The sequence below is a fragment of the Schistocerca piceifrons genome, chromosome X, assembly GCF_021461385.2.
Source record: "Schistocerca piceifrons isolate TAMUIC-IGC-003096 chromosome X, iqSchPice1.1, whole genome shotgun sequence".
NCBI lineage: Eukaryota > Metazoa > Arthropoda > Insecta > Orthoptera > Acrididae > Schistocerca > Schistocerca piceifrons.
Genome location: NC_060149.1, coordinates 295,078,144 through 295,090,854, shown reverse-complemented (window position 1 = coordinate 295,090,854; position 12,711 = coordinate 295,078,144). Strand labels below are relative to the sequence as shown.

The window sequence follows — 12,711 nt, the reverse complement described above, 5'->3', positions numbered from 1 at the left end:
GGTGAACTTAATACTTGGAAGGCCTGTGTTCAGATGTTCCAGAAACTCATTTAGCCTATCTATAAAATGAGGTGAGATCACAAAGGTATTGTCCACATACCTGAAGAAGCATGTGGCTTTGTATCAAGCTGTCTTTAATGCCTCATCTTCAAATCTCTCCATGAACACATTGGTAACCACTGGAGACAAAGGTATACCCATGACTAAACCTTTTCATAATATTGGCCCCATACTGAAAATCAACTGAGGTCAGTATATGCCTGAACAGACCCAACAGAGCAATGTCAAATTTTTCTGCAATCAGTTCCAATGAGTCTTTTAGTGGCACCCTAGTGAACAGGGATACCACATCAGAACTGACATATTAAATCTGATACTGTGATATGTAGTTGCATGAGACATTGCAAGACGTACTGCAAGTTGTGGATGTGGTGAATACACTTCCCTGCATATGAGCACAGCAGTTTCTTCCAGTACTTAACTGTTTGGTACATTTATGTGTCAATGTTGCTGACAATTGGGAGAAGTGACACACACTCTTTGTATACTTTTGGACACCCTTGATTGTACATAGTTGCTTAATGACCTTGTCAGGCAAGCCAGTTTCCTTCATGAGAGTCCTGGTCGTCTTGTCTCCTTTGACTGTAGGGGAATATTGAAAAAGTCTGCATGCAGGGTGCCCCAGAAGTTGACACACTTTCTCATCATCCTGCACTCATCAGCCTGCTGCAAAATGACTGTGCAGTTCCATTTGCCTACTGCCAACATCACAATGCTGCTGTCTTCCAAGAGTCTCTTAGAGATGGCTAGAACAAACCCACACACTTCTTCAGGTGTGTGGTTGATACCTTTGTGATCTGGCCTCATGGTACAGAGGCTCAAGGAGTTTCTGGAACACCTGAACTCACATCACCCAAATATTAAGTTCACCATAGGACTGGAAAAGGATGGTCAGTTGCTTTTTTTGGACATACTTGTCAAGAGGAAGGTAGATGGCTTGTTTGGCCACAGTATGTATCGCAAACCTACACACACTGATTTGTATCTGCAAGCCAGCAGTTGTTACCACAAAGTGCAGAAGAACAAAGTTTTGAAGACATTGGTCCACAAGGCACACACCTTGCCACACATAGATAGTTTGGCAGCAGAAACAGAACATCTATGATCAGTGTTTTCCAAGAATGGATTCACAACCTAACAGATTCGGAAGACCCTTCAACAAACTACTCCACCACACACTACCAGAAGAGGAGCAAGATAAGGCAAAAACTGTGATACATCTGCCCTATTCAGGATCTTTTTCTGCCAAAATCAGCAAGATTCTCAGGAAGCTCAACACCATGTGTGTGTTCTATCCACTTACCAAAATAAGAATATCAGCCCACAGATGGGCACTTCAGACTGAAAAAAGAATGACTACAGAGGCTGCAAGGGGAAGCAGAGTGCAGACCGAATGCCTGGAATCTTGTATGAAGACAGATTAGATGGCCTTGGGCAAGTACAGAAAGGGCAACAGCCTCAACGGGTGCGGGGCAAAGTCAGGACATGCGGGGACCAAGCAGCAATCGGTATTGTAATTGTCAACTGTCGAAGCTGCGTTGGTAAAGTACCAGAACTTCAAGCGCTGATAGAAAGCACCGAAGCTGAAATCGTTATAGGTACAGAAAGCTGGCTTAAGCCAGAGATAAATTCTGCCGAAATTTTTACAAAGGTACAGACGGTGTTTAGAAAGGATAGATTGCATGCAACCGGTGGTGGAGTGTTCGTCGCTGTTAGTAGTAGTTTATCCTGTAGTGAAGTAGAAGTGGATAGTTCCTGTGAATTATTATGGGTGGAGGTTACACTCAACAACCGAACTAGGTTAATAATTGGCTCCTTTTACCGACCTCCCGACTCAGCAGCATTAGTGGCAGAACAACTGAGAGAAAATTTGGAATACATTTCACATAAATTTTCTCAGCATGTTATAGTCTTAGGTGGAGATTTCAATTTACCAGATATAGACTGGGACACTCAGCTGTTTAGGACGGGTGGTAGGGACAGAGCATCGAGTGACATTATACTGAGTGCACTATCCGAAAATTACCTCGAGCAATTAAACAGTGAACCGACTCGTGGAGATAACATCTTGGGCCTACTGATAACAAACAGACCCGAACTTTTCGACTCTGTATGTACAGAACAGGGAATCAGTGATCATAAGGCCGTTGCAGCATCCCTGAATATGGAAGTTAATAGGAATATAAAAAAAGGGAGGAAGGTTTATCTGTTTAGCAAGAGTAATAGAAGCCAGATTTCAGACTACCTAACAGATCAAAACGAAAATTTCTGTTCCGACACTGACAATGTTGAGTGTTTATGGAAAAAGTTCAAGGCAATCGTAAAATGCGTTTTAGACAGGTACGTGCCAAGTAAAACTGTGAGGGACGGGAAAAACCCACCGTGGTACAACAACAAAGTTAGGAAACTACTGCGAAAGCAAAGAGAGCGCCACTCCAAGTTTAAACGCAGCCAAAACCTCTCAGACAAACAGAAGCTAAACGATGTCAAAGTTAGCGTAAGGAGGGCTATGCGTGAAGCGTTCAGTGAATTCGAAAGTAAAATTCTATGTACCGACTTGACAGAAAATCCTAGGAAGTTCTGGTCTTACGTTAAATCAGTAAGTGGCTCGAAACAGCATATCCAGACACTACGGGATGATGATGGCATTGAAACAGAGGATGACACGCGTAAAGCTGAAATACTAAACATCTTTTTCCAAAGCTGTTTCACAGAGGAAGACCGCACTGCAGTTCCTTCTCTAAATCCTCGCACAAACGAAAAAATGGCTGACATCGAAATAAGTGTCCAAGGAATAGAAAAGCAACTGGAATCACTCAATAGAGGAAAGTCCACTGGACCTGACGGGATACCAATTCGATTCTACACAGAGTACGCGAAAGAACTTGCCCCCCTTCTAACAGCCGTGTACCGCAAGTCTCTAGAGGAATGGAGGGTTCCAAATGATTGGAAAAGAGCACAGATAGTCCCAGTCTTCAAGAAGGGTCATCGAGCAGATGCGCAAAACTATAGACCTATATCTCTGATGTCGATCTGTTGTAGAATTTTAGAACATGTTTTTTGCTTGAGTATCATGTCGTTTTTGGAAACCCAGAATCTACTATGTAGGAATCAACATGGATTCCGGAAACAGCGATCGTGTGAGACCCAACTCGCTTTATTTGTTCATGAGACCCAGAAAATATTAGATACAGGCTCCCAGGTAGATGCTATTTTTCTTGACTTCCGGAAGGCGTTCGATACAGTTCCGCACTGTCGCCTGATAAACAAAGAAAGAGCCTACGGAATATCAGAACAGCTGTGTGGCTGGATTGAAGAGTTTTTAGCAAACAGAACACAGCATGTTGTTATCAATGGAGAGACGTCTACAGACGTTAAAGTAACATCTGGCGTGCCACAGGGGAGTGTTATGGGACCATTGCTTTTCACAATATATATAAATGACCTAGTAGATAGCGTCGGAAGTTCCATGCAGCTTTTCGCGGATGATGCTGTAGTATACAGAGAAGTTGCAGCATTAGAAAATTGTAGCGAAATGCAGGAAGATCTGCAGCGGATAGGCACTTGGTGCAGGGAGTGGCAACTGACCCTTAACATAGACAAATGTAATGTATTGCGAATACATAGAAAGAAGGATCCTTTATTGTATGATTATATGATAGCGGAACAAACACTGGTAGCAGTTACTTCTGTAAAATATCTGGGAGTATGCGTGCGGAACGATTTGAAGTGGAATGATCATATAAAATTAATTGTTGGTAAGGCGGGTACCAGGTTGAGATTCATTGGGAGAGTGCTTAGAAAATGTAGTCCGTCAACAAAGGAGGTGGCTTACAAAACACTCGTTCGACCTATACTTGAGTATTGCTCATCAGTGTGGGATCTGTACCAGATCGGTCTGACGGAGGAGATAGAGAAGATCCAAAGAAGAGCGGTGCGTTTCATCACAGGGTTATTTGGTAACCGTGATAGCGTTACGGAGATGTTTAATAAACTCAAGTGGCAGACTCTGCAAGAGAGGCGCTCTGCATCGCGGTGTAGCTTGCTCGCCAGGTTTCGAGAGGGTGCGTTTCTGGATGAGGTATCGAATATATTGCTTCCCCCTACTTATACCTCCCGAGGAGATCACAAATGTAAAATTAGAGAGATTAGAGCGCGCACGGAGGCTTTCAGACAGTCGTTCTTCCCGCGAACCATACGCGACTGGAACAGGAAAGGGAGGTAATGACAGTGTCACGTAAAGTGCCCTCCGCCACACACCGTTGGGTGGCTTGCAGAGTATAAATGTAGATGTAGATGTAGATGTAGAAGAGCATAGGTATAAATTCTGGAGCTGTTCCATTCGATGGGCAGTCTCGGGTAGCACCTAATGAAGATAATGAGTCATGCTGTCGAACGTATTATGCAAGGACAACATTGATAAGTGACAGAAAATTACTTGAACAAATGTTGGAGAGATCAAATTGTCTGCCACAATACATTTCAAAATTCTTGAATCTTATGTGAGTTTCCAAAACATTACTCTTTGTAACGTCTGCAGGGCTCACACTCATTAAAGGCTACTCTCAATGTTAAATAAATTCAGGTTTTGTTATTTACATCTCTCCCTCCCCCCCCCTCCCCCTCTCACTCTCACTCACTCTCTCTCTCTCTCTCTCTCTCTCTCTCTCTCTCTCTCTCTCTCTCTCTCTCTGTGTGTGTGTGTGTGTGTGTGTGTGTGTGTGTGTGTGTGTGTGTAATATTCACTGTGGAAGCCTGTATACAACAGATGTAGCATAGAAATGCTCTGCCTTAAAATTATAATCATCATGCTTTGCAGCCATTCCTTCATGAGAATTACTGAAACTGTGCAAAGCAACTTTACCACCTTTGATGCTGTAGTGATATGTGCCACTTAGACACAAAGCAAAGAACTGTGGCCATTTATCAAATAAGGTTACACACTGAACACTGACTCAAAATCAAATGACTAACACTGATAATCTTCACTGCATACTTCAATCAACAAAATGGTCAAGGGGACAATAGAAAATTAGAGCCTGTGCAATGATTTCCTCTGATTATGAGATGACTGACTGAGACACCAAACAAGTATAAGAATACTTATTATTCATATTTATCTAAACTTATTTACTTTTTATCTTTGCCCATGGACTCTTGTCTGAGAATTTTCTGTTGAGAGTACTGTGCCTGTTATAAATGGTAGTACATTTTAATATGTCTGCCTTGCACGTATTTTACTTTGTTTGGTGGTTTAATTTTTAATAAAATTTATACAGGGTGATGTATCAAACTTTTTTTTTACAGCAAATGACTTTTCAATCAAAGATATTTGAAATTTCTTCTCATGTAGACAAATATTGACCAAGAGCTCACAAAAAAATGGACTGTTGTGTTTTTACAACTTCGTCTGCCTCGATAGCTGAGTAGTCAGCATGGCAGAATGCCAAGTTAAGGGGAACAGCTTTGATTTCCGGGTGAGTCGGAGATTTTCTCTGCTTAGGGACTGAGTGTTGTTTTGTCTTCATCATCCTATCAGCCCCATTGACATGCAAGTCACCGAGGTGGCATCATCTAAAAAAAGACTTTCAGCAGGCGACCGGTCTACCTGACGGGAGGCCCTAGCCAAATGACATTTCATTTCACAACTTCATTAATCACTTAGGTACAGGTATCAACTTTTTTCATGAAATTATGATATTTCTATGTTCCAGAACAGCAGAAAGCAAATTCAGTGATATAACTCTTTTGCAGGTCTGACAAGAAATTAAAGAGTGAAAGTAAATTGATTATGGCAATTTTTGTGTTGTTGTTGTTGTTGCAGCTAAAATGGCAGGCCACCTGCAAGTTCATGTCACTTTCCATCAAAATGTTCTATCATTGCATAAGATTCTATGTCATGAATTATTTATCTGTTTGCTACAAATAAAAATGCAACTGCTGTCTTTAATTTATGAGACAACTCTGTCTGATAAACTGATCAAAGGTTGTTTTGCATATCACACTGATGATCAGTACATTACTCAGTGTGTTATAACTGTTTAGTGATCTTATTACAGAGGAAAATTTCTGTAATATAACGGGTCAACTACAAAATTCAGAAGTATAGGTCAATGTATGAAGACCAAACTTAATAAAATACATGAGTGTAGTAATTTAACATTTTATAGATTACTTGCAAGATACTGCACAAAAGTTTTACAAGAGCATGAAGAACAAAATAGCTGTTCAGTACAGTGCCAAAATATGGTCTCCTGACGTTTATATCTAAATTTGGCACAACTATGTAAGTTGTCATTAAATTGGTGTCGGTTTTTTCCTATCAAATAGTGATACTTATTTCATCACATTTTATTTTATGCAAGTTCCACTCTTTCCTGATAATCACAAGTCAATAAACTATAAACTGTTAGTTTAAGTTTCCTGGTTTACACAATGCTGCATAATACACACAGTTCAGGAGTTGAATGTCTACAAAATCCTTTGTATGCAAGTGTTGCTCAGTACGACGAAAAGGAATGATCATTCCAGTGGAGAACTTAACAGAACCCAAATCAAAACCCCACCATCATTACATTGGAGGATAGAGTCTATTGTCAGCGTCAACTATGTGGTCTCCAAAGTGTAAGATGTGGAAGCATTTTCACAATCATTGCTGAAGAAATATGACATGAATCTTAAATTATGCAAAGAACTGGAAAACATCAAATCTGTTCTAGGAATCACAGTAAAATCTCTGGTAATAATTGCCTGTTGTAAAATAAAAATAAGATATAGACACAAAGTTAATTTGTTGAACATAACCTGAAACACTATTGTAAAATTTAAGACACACAATGAAACAACTGCTTCAAGATAAAAACACAAATAAGACAAGAAACACACTAAACAGAAATAGGAAATGAATCATTATACAAACAATTTTCATAAAGATAAAATAACAAATGATACAAATATATATTAAGTCACTGGATTCTTCTGGTGTTGTGGTTTCATGTACAATCTGGTAGAAGGATGGTGACATCAGACAGCAACAGATAACCGTAACATGCTGCAATGAATACTATGTAAGATATAGCAAGCTTCTGAACAGCTAAGGGCTACACTGGAGTATATGGTAGTTTGTAATTGCATGAAAGTACATTTTATACATATCCAAAAACTGAGTATTATACACAAGTGAAATTAAATTAATTTGAAACAATATCTAGCAGTAAAACAAAATTTTTAAAAATGTTATAGTGCATAAAAAGTGAGTAAAGCATTTTTGTTATTTGCAAAGCGAGATAAAAGTTTCATTAAAGAAAGCAAAAAGACACGTAGAACCCACTATAGCATACCAACTGTCCATGTAGTACTCACTCTTTGCCTAATTTTATTCAGTCATCTGGTTCATTTTAAAGAAATTGAAATAGTAATACTTACCATAATTAACAAGTTATGACATCATGCTGATGGGACACTATTTAAAAAATCACTTAAGAACTCAATATTTAAATGAATGAAACTGTGAAATGATACTATGACAAAAGCTAACCTGACCATATACCATAATGCGTAACGCACAGCGTGTTAGCTTGAAAACCAAGGAGGTGAGCCAGACGTAGATCAAATCAGCACGGCAGATTAATTATCATGGGCCAGCCTGGATATGGTTGCCCATGTAGTTTTAGGCAAATGCTAGGCTGGGCCCCAAATTCCGCCTCAGAGAACGTGATACACGAATAGTTAAAATATGACAACACACAGAATAAAGATTACACAATTCACAGACAAATGGTGGACACAATTGCCCTCCCACAGGTTATCTTAATGACTGGGGTGTCCGGAAGGGCAACTGACCATAAAATTAAGCAATAAAAGGAAAAAAGAGGAAAGAAAGTACTATGAGAAAAGCCATTTCAAGGCTTAAAAGTTCAAGGGATAAGCCCTTGCCAGAATACATCTAACACAACACCAGCCCCTGCAATACAGCTACTATTAATGCACGGAAAACAATTGTAACAATATACTGTCATAAGACATCAGGTTCTCAAACTTTATGTGAACACATAACATAGAGAACTAACAAAACTGTACTTGATGACAGAAAACCAATAGTGTTTCAAGGCGACTTGGTAACGTAGCTAAAAGCCTGTTTTACACCCACACGCAGGACTAACAGGGCTTATACCTTCAACTGTAAAGCAGTCCATAATGATCTAATTAACACGTTCCACATCATAATGACTACCATACTGTGCAATTGATCAATGGAACACGCAACCAACTCAGTAACTAACTAATAATGGAACCATCTGTCATACTTGAGAGTGAATACCTGTATAATACTGTTTCACAATGCTGCTTTCTTATTTTCTTATTAGAGGAGTAACAAATAAGTACAGGAATGAGGCAATACAGGACCACAGCTACTGAAGTACAGGACCACACCTACTATAAATTGGTTATTGGTTATCATTATCTTCTTATAGCCATGACTCTACTGGAAAATGAAATCGGTAATTTTTTTACACTTACACTTTCTCAATCAAGCAATTACCATATGGCACTATACACCCAGGTAACAAAAGTCACGAGACAGTGAAAAGCACATGTACAGGTGGTGGTAGTATCTCATACAAAAGGTATAAAAGGGCAGTGCATTGGCAGAGCTGTCATTCATACTCAGGTCATTCATGTGAAAAGGTTATGTATCTTAGTTTTATTGATTTAGTGATGGTCCTTACAATATGTTTTTCTTCAGTATTCACAATCTCTAAGTTCACTTTTCTTTTTTTTTTTTTTACATCCAATGAAGACAAGTATGCAACTATACACACTTAGTAATAATGATGCATAGGTTTACGGGATCATTTCACAACATAATCTTTCAGACAAGTATTATAATTACTAAGGAAAGATATAAAGATGGAATGGTTCACTTGGAAGCCCTATGATTTCATTTTTGTTGTGGACAAGTACAAGCCACAAACACAAACATACAAGGTAGTTTGCAAAGGTGCATTACAATACAGTGGCACCAAAATAAAGTAGCTGACTTAATCAGTGAAACAGTACTTACACAATAACAGCTGAGATGTGATGTGGCAATGTATCTTATTTCATAATTTATCAGTACAATGATTGGTGAGGACAACTACAATGTGACTTTTTCACAGCTGATCAACAATAAAGCCCAGTTAATACTAGAACATGCTGTCACATCTCGGTCATGTATGTTTGCATCAGAGGACTGTATCAATTTAATATAAAAATATATAACTGTGTAGATATCATATTAACTTTTTGCATATTTACATGAATGTGTACAACACAGAATACAGTAATCCACCCAGGGCAATCCCGAACACGAGCAGCAATTACTAGTCTTAACTGGACTACACTCTCAACAGAGAATGGGAAAAAACATACAACTTATTTTGCAGCTGAGTGAGATTGCTCTAGAGAGCAGGCCAAACCTGACAGTCACATGAAGCAGCTCACAAAAATGATTAAATATGTTTAAAAACGAAATGAAATCCAAATTCTTGATTAATATTCATACTGTTGTACTGTCACATCCTTTGTACTTGTAGTTACCAGCTCCTGTAACTGCTCACTAAAAGCAACATATGATTAGAGAACAAAACAAAAAAGATAACAAACTCACGATGATTCTCCCACTTGATGGCAAGATTTTTTGATTGGTTACTGACAGAAATTCACTCACATAAAACGCTGTTAGAACACTTGAACACCCACATTATTAATTAAGCTGATTACATTTCTGAACCAACAAAATTAAAAACTGAAAACCAGAAGCAGAAAGCAAATGTACGTGAGAATGACGGATTCTTTGTAGACCCGCTAGCAAAAAAAAAAAAAAAATATATATATATATATGCATATATAAAAAAATAGATATTCTTTTTCTCTCTCTGCTGTTCTCCCAAATATATTTCACCAGAAGTTAAAAAATAAATTTATAAGTATATAAAAATTGAAAAACAAAAATAAAAAGTAAAAACTTCTGCACACAGATAATAAAAAGTATATGAACAATGCACAATAAAATCTGCCTGACATTATGAACAGTACAAATTATGTGATAACAAATCCAAAAGAGCAAAATAAAGAAAACAGTAATGATTTGGCCATTTGTTCCCACAAGTTACTTGATAAAGCATAGAAATGTACACTACCAGCTAATTAGTTTGTTCATTTCACGTCAACACTGTTAAATAAGAAAATTTAGCAAATAATTCATTGGATGCATGCTAGGTACAGCCCTGTAACTAAAGATGAGTTTGTAAATCAGAGTGTTTGTTAATTCACTTTGCATTTCTCCCTGTGCACTAAAATTCTGGTATGTTAATCTCGTGTAATAAGACAACAGGTAAGTGTGAATGCAAAGAAAACATTCCAACAGAAAAGCCTCGAAAGGGTCATTACAAAAGCATGGATACTGTAACCTGTAACTGGAATAAATGGTTTATTATTTTTTTAATACGCTCATTGGCAAAGTAACTAAATGCGTATGGAGTGGCAGCAACGCTTGGCTGTGGTGCCAATCAGAGACGCTACACTGTAATTTTTGCTCAATTACTAGTGTAGCAAATGGAGGGATAACATCTATTAACATTTTATACTTAGAAACATATTTCTTGACACACTGCTGTTCTGAAGAATTTTCTTCCTGATGTGACTTAGCGATCATAATATGTTGTGTGTGTGTGTGTGTGTGTGTGTGTGTGTGTGTGTGTGTGTGTGTGTGTGTGAGAGAGAGAGAGAGAGAGAGAGAGAGAGAGAGAGAGAGAGAGAGAGACCTTTCATGACTACCAACACAAGCAACCTGTGGGAATATAGGAATCACTGTGAAAGCTGTTTTCTTTTTTAAAAAAATCTAACTGGGGTAAGCGAAGGATCTACTAATTCTACCCCATTCCTCCGTCCCCAAAAAAAAAAAAAGATGATAATGATAAAAATAAGTGGAAACAGTCTGATTATATAACACAATTATTCAAAACATTTTTTAAAAATAATTGTCAAATGACATGTCAAATAATAAGCATCATTTGTACATTGCGTTCTACGTAGAAACCATCTTTCTCCACGGACAAAGTATAAAAGCAAAAAATACTTACTGTCAAAATTCAGGCTTATTGTTGCGTTACTCTCTCCTAATTCATTTTTAGCTGTCACTTTGTATTTGCCAGCATCCTCAACAGTGACATTTTTAATTTCAAGTGTTGCAAAGTAGGAATGACCATCCTTTTCAACAGACAGCTGTAAAACAAACCACAAGATGAAATTTTAATATATTTTTCTTGCTGCAAAGATATCTGTGTGAATTGTCGTATTAATGTTACCGCACTATAGCAATTCTACTGATCATAACAAAAGCCCAACACCTCTGTGTTAGTCAGTTTTAAAAATAATAAACTCATATTGGTATGGTACATTAATTGGTCTACTGCAGGGATGCTCAACACGTCGACCACGATCAACCAGTTGATCGCCATAGCTTTATCATTGATCTTTTAGATTGAGCTTTCAAAACCTTTTTCCAAAATCTCTTGAAATGAGCTGTTTTTGTGAAATATCTGTTTGGTGACAATGAGTGTTCCGCGCAGTAACTGTAGGCGGTAAATCCCACAACACTATCTTCGCTCTTTTCATTCCCATTTCCATTTCACCACCTTTAATGCTCGCGCCAAGCAACAGTCTTTCCTCTTTCATGGTGAGGTTCCTACTTGCGAACTGCAAAATTGTAAGTTGCCGGGTTGTGACTGACAGATGCAGTGAGCAGGGAGAGCATTGAGGGTTTGCTGTATGTAGCATAAATATCTGTTTTCAAGATTCCACAAAACAACAGTGTGCATGGTCAGTTAAATACTTTGTGTTATCAAAACTCAGTTGCTGTTTGTGCTGACATGTCAAATAACTGCCTTATCACTCATTTTTGAAGCAATCGCAGTCAAAATAGTGCAAAAATACGCACCACAACAGCACATCTCAGCAACAATGCATGTGACAAGTTTTAGTTCTCACTTAGTACCGTATTTGCGAAAAATGAGTGCAGCTAAACACAGAAAAACATGCCACTTCCATGGTAAGTGGGAAGAACAGTTTATTGTTGCAGTGCACAAAGACAGTTGTTTATGTTTGATATCTAATGCTAGTTTAGCCTTATCTAAAAAGAGAAATAATGAATGCCATTTTAGAACAGTTTGTAAAGACTTCAAATTGGAAGCAGCTGTTGGTAGTGAGTTGAGGAGAAAGACACTTTCTAATCTTAACAGCCAATTACAATCACAACAGTTATTTTTTGGAAAACCTACAAAAAAAAGCATCAAATGTAGCATCAATTTGTGTGTCAGAAGTAGTGATGAAACATGCAAAACGATTTTATGATGGCACAGTTGTTAAGGAGTGCTTTGTGGCAGCTTGTCAGTCCTTGTTTTCAACATTTAACAACAAGTCAGAGATAATATCAGCTATCAGAGATGTGCCTCTGGTAATACCTACAACCAGACCAGTGGAATCAATGGTGGAAAATACAAAGTGTCAGCTGATAACAGATTAGCAATCCTGGTTGTGTTTCTCATTTCAGTTACACAAGTCATGCATTTCTGCTCACTGCAGACACTTTGTACATGATCTGTGATG

The 12,711-nt window shown here is 38.1% G+C and overlaps 1 protein-coding gene across 2 annotated transcripts in view; it reads right to left on the bottom strand.

Moving 5' to 3' along the window:
- LOC124721414 (muscle M-line assembly protein unc-89-like) overlaps nt 1-12,711 on the bottom strand; it is a 171,703-nt gene that overhangs the window by 67,865 nt on the left and 91,127 nt on the right. For both annotated transcript variants that reach the window (XM_047246380.1, XM_047246381.1), the window contains exon 5: nt 11,187-11,328. In XM_047246380.1, the coding sequence (XP_047102336.1) occupies nt 11,187-11,328 (142 nt within the window). The remainder of the gene's footprint in view (nt 1-11,186; nt 11,329-12,711) is intronic.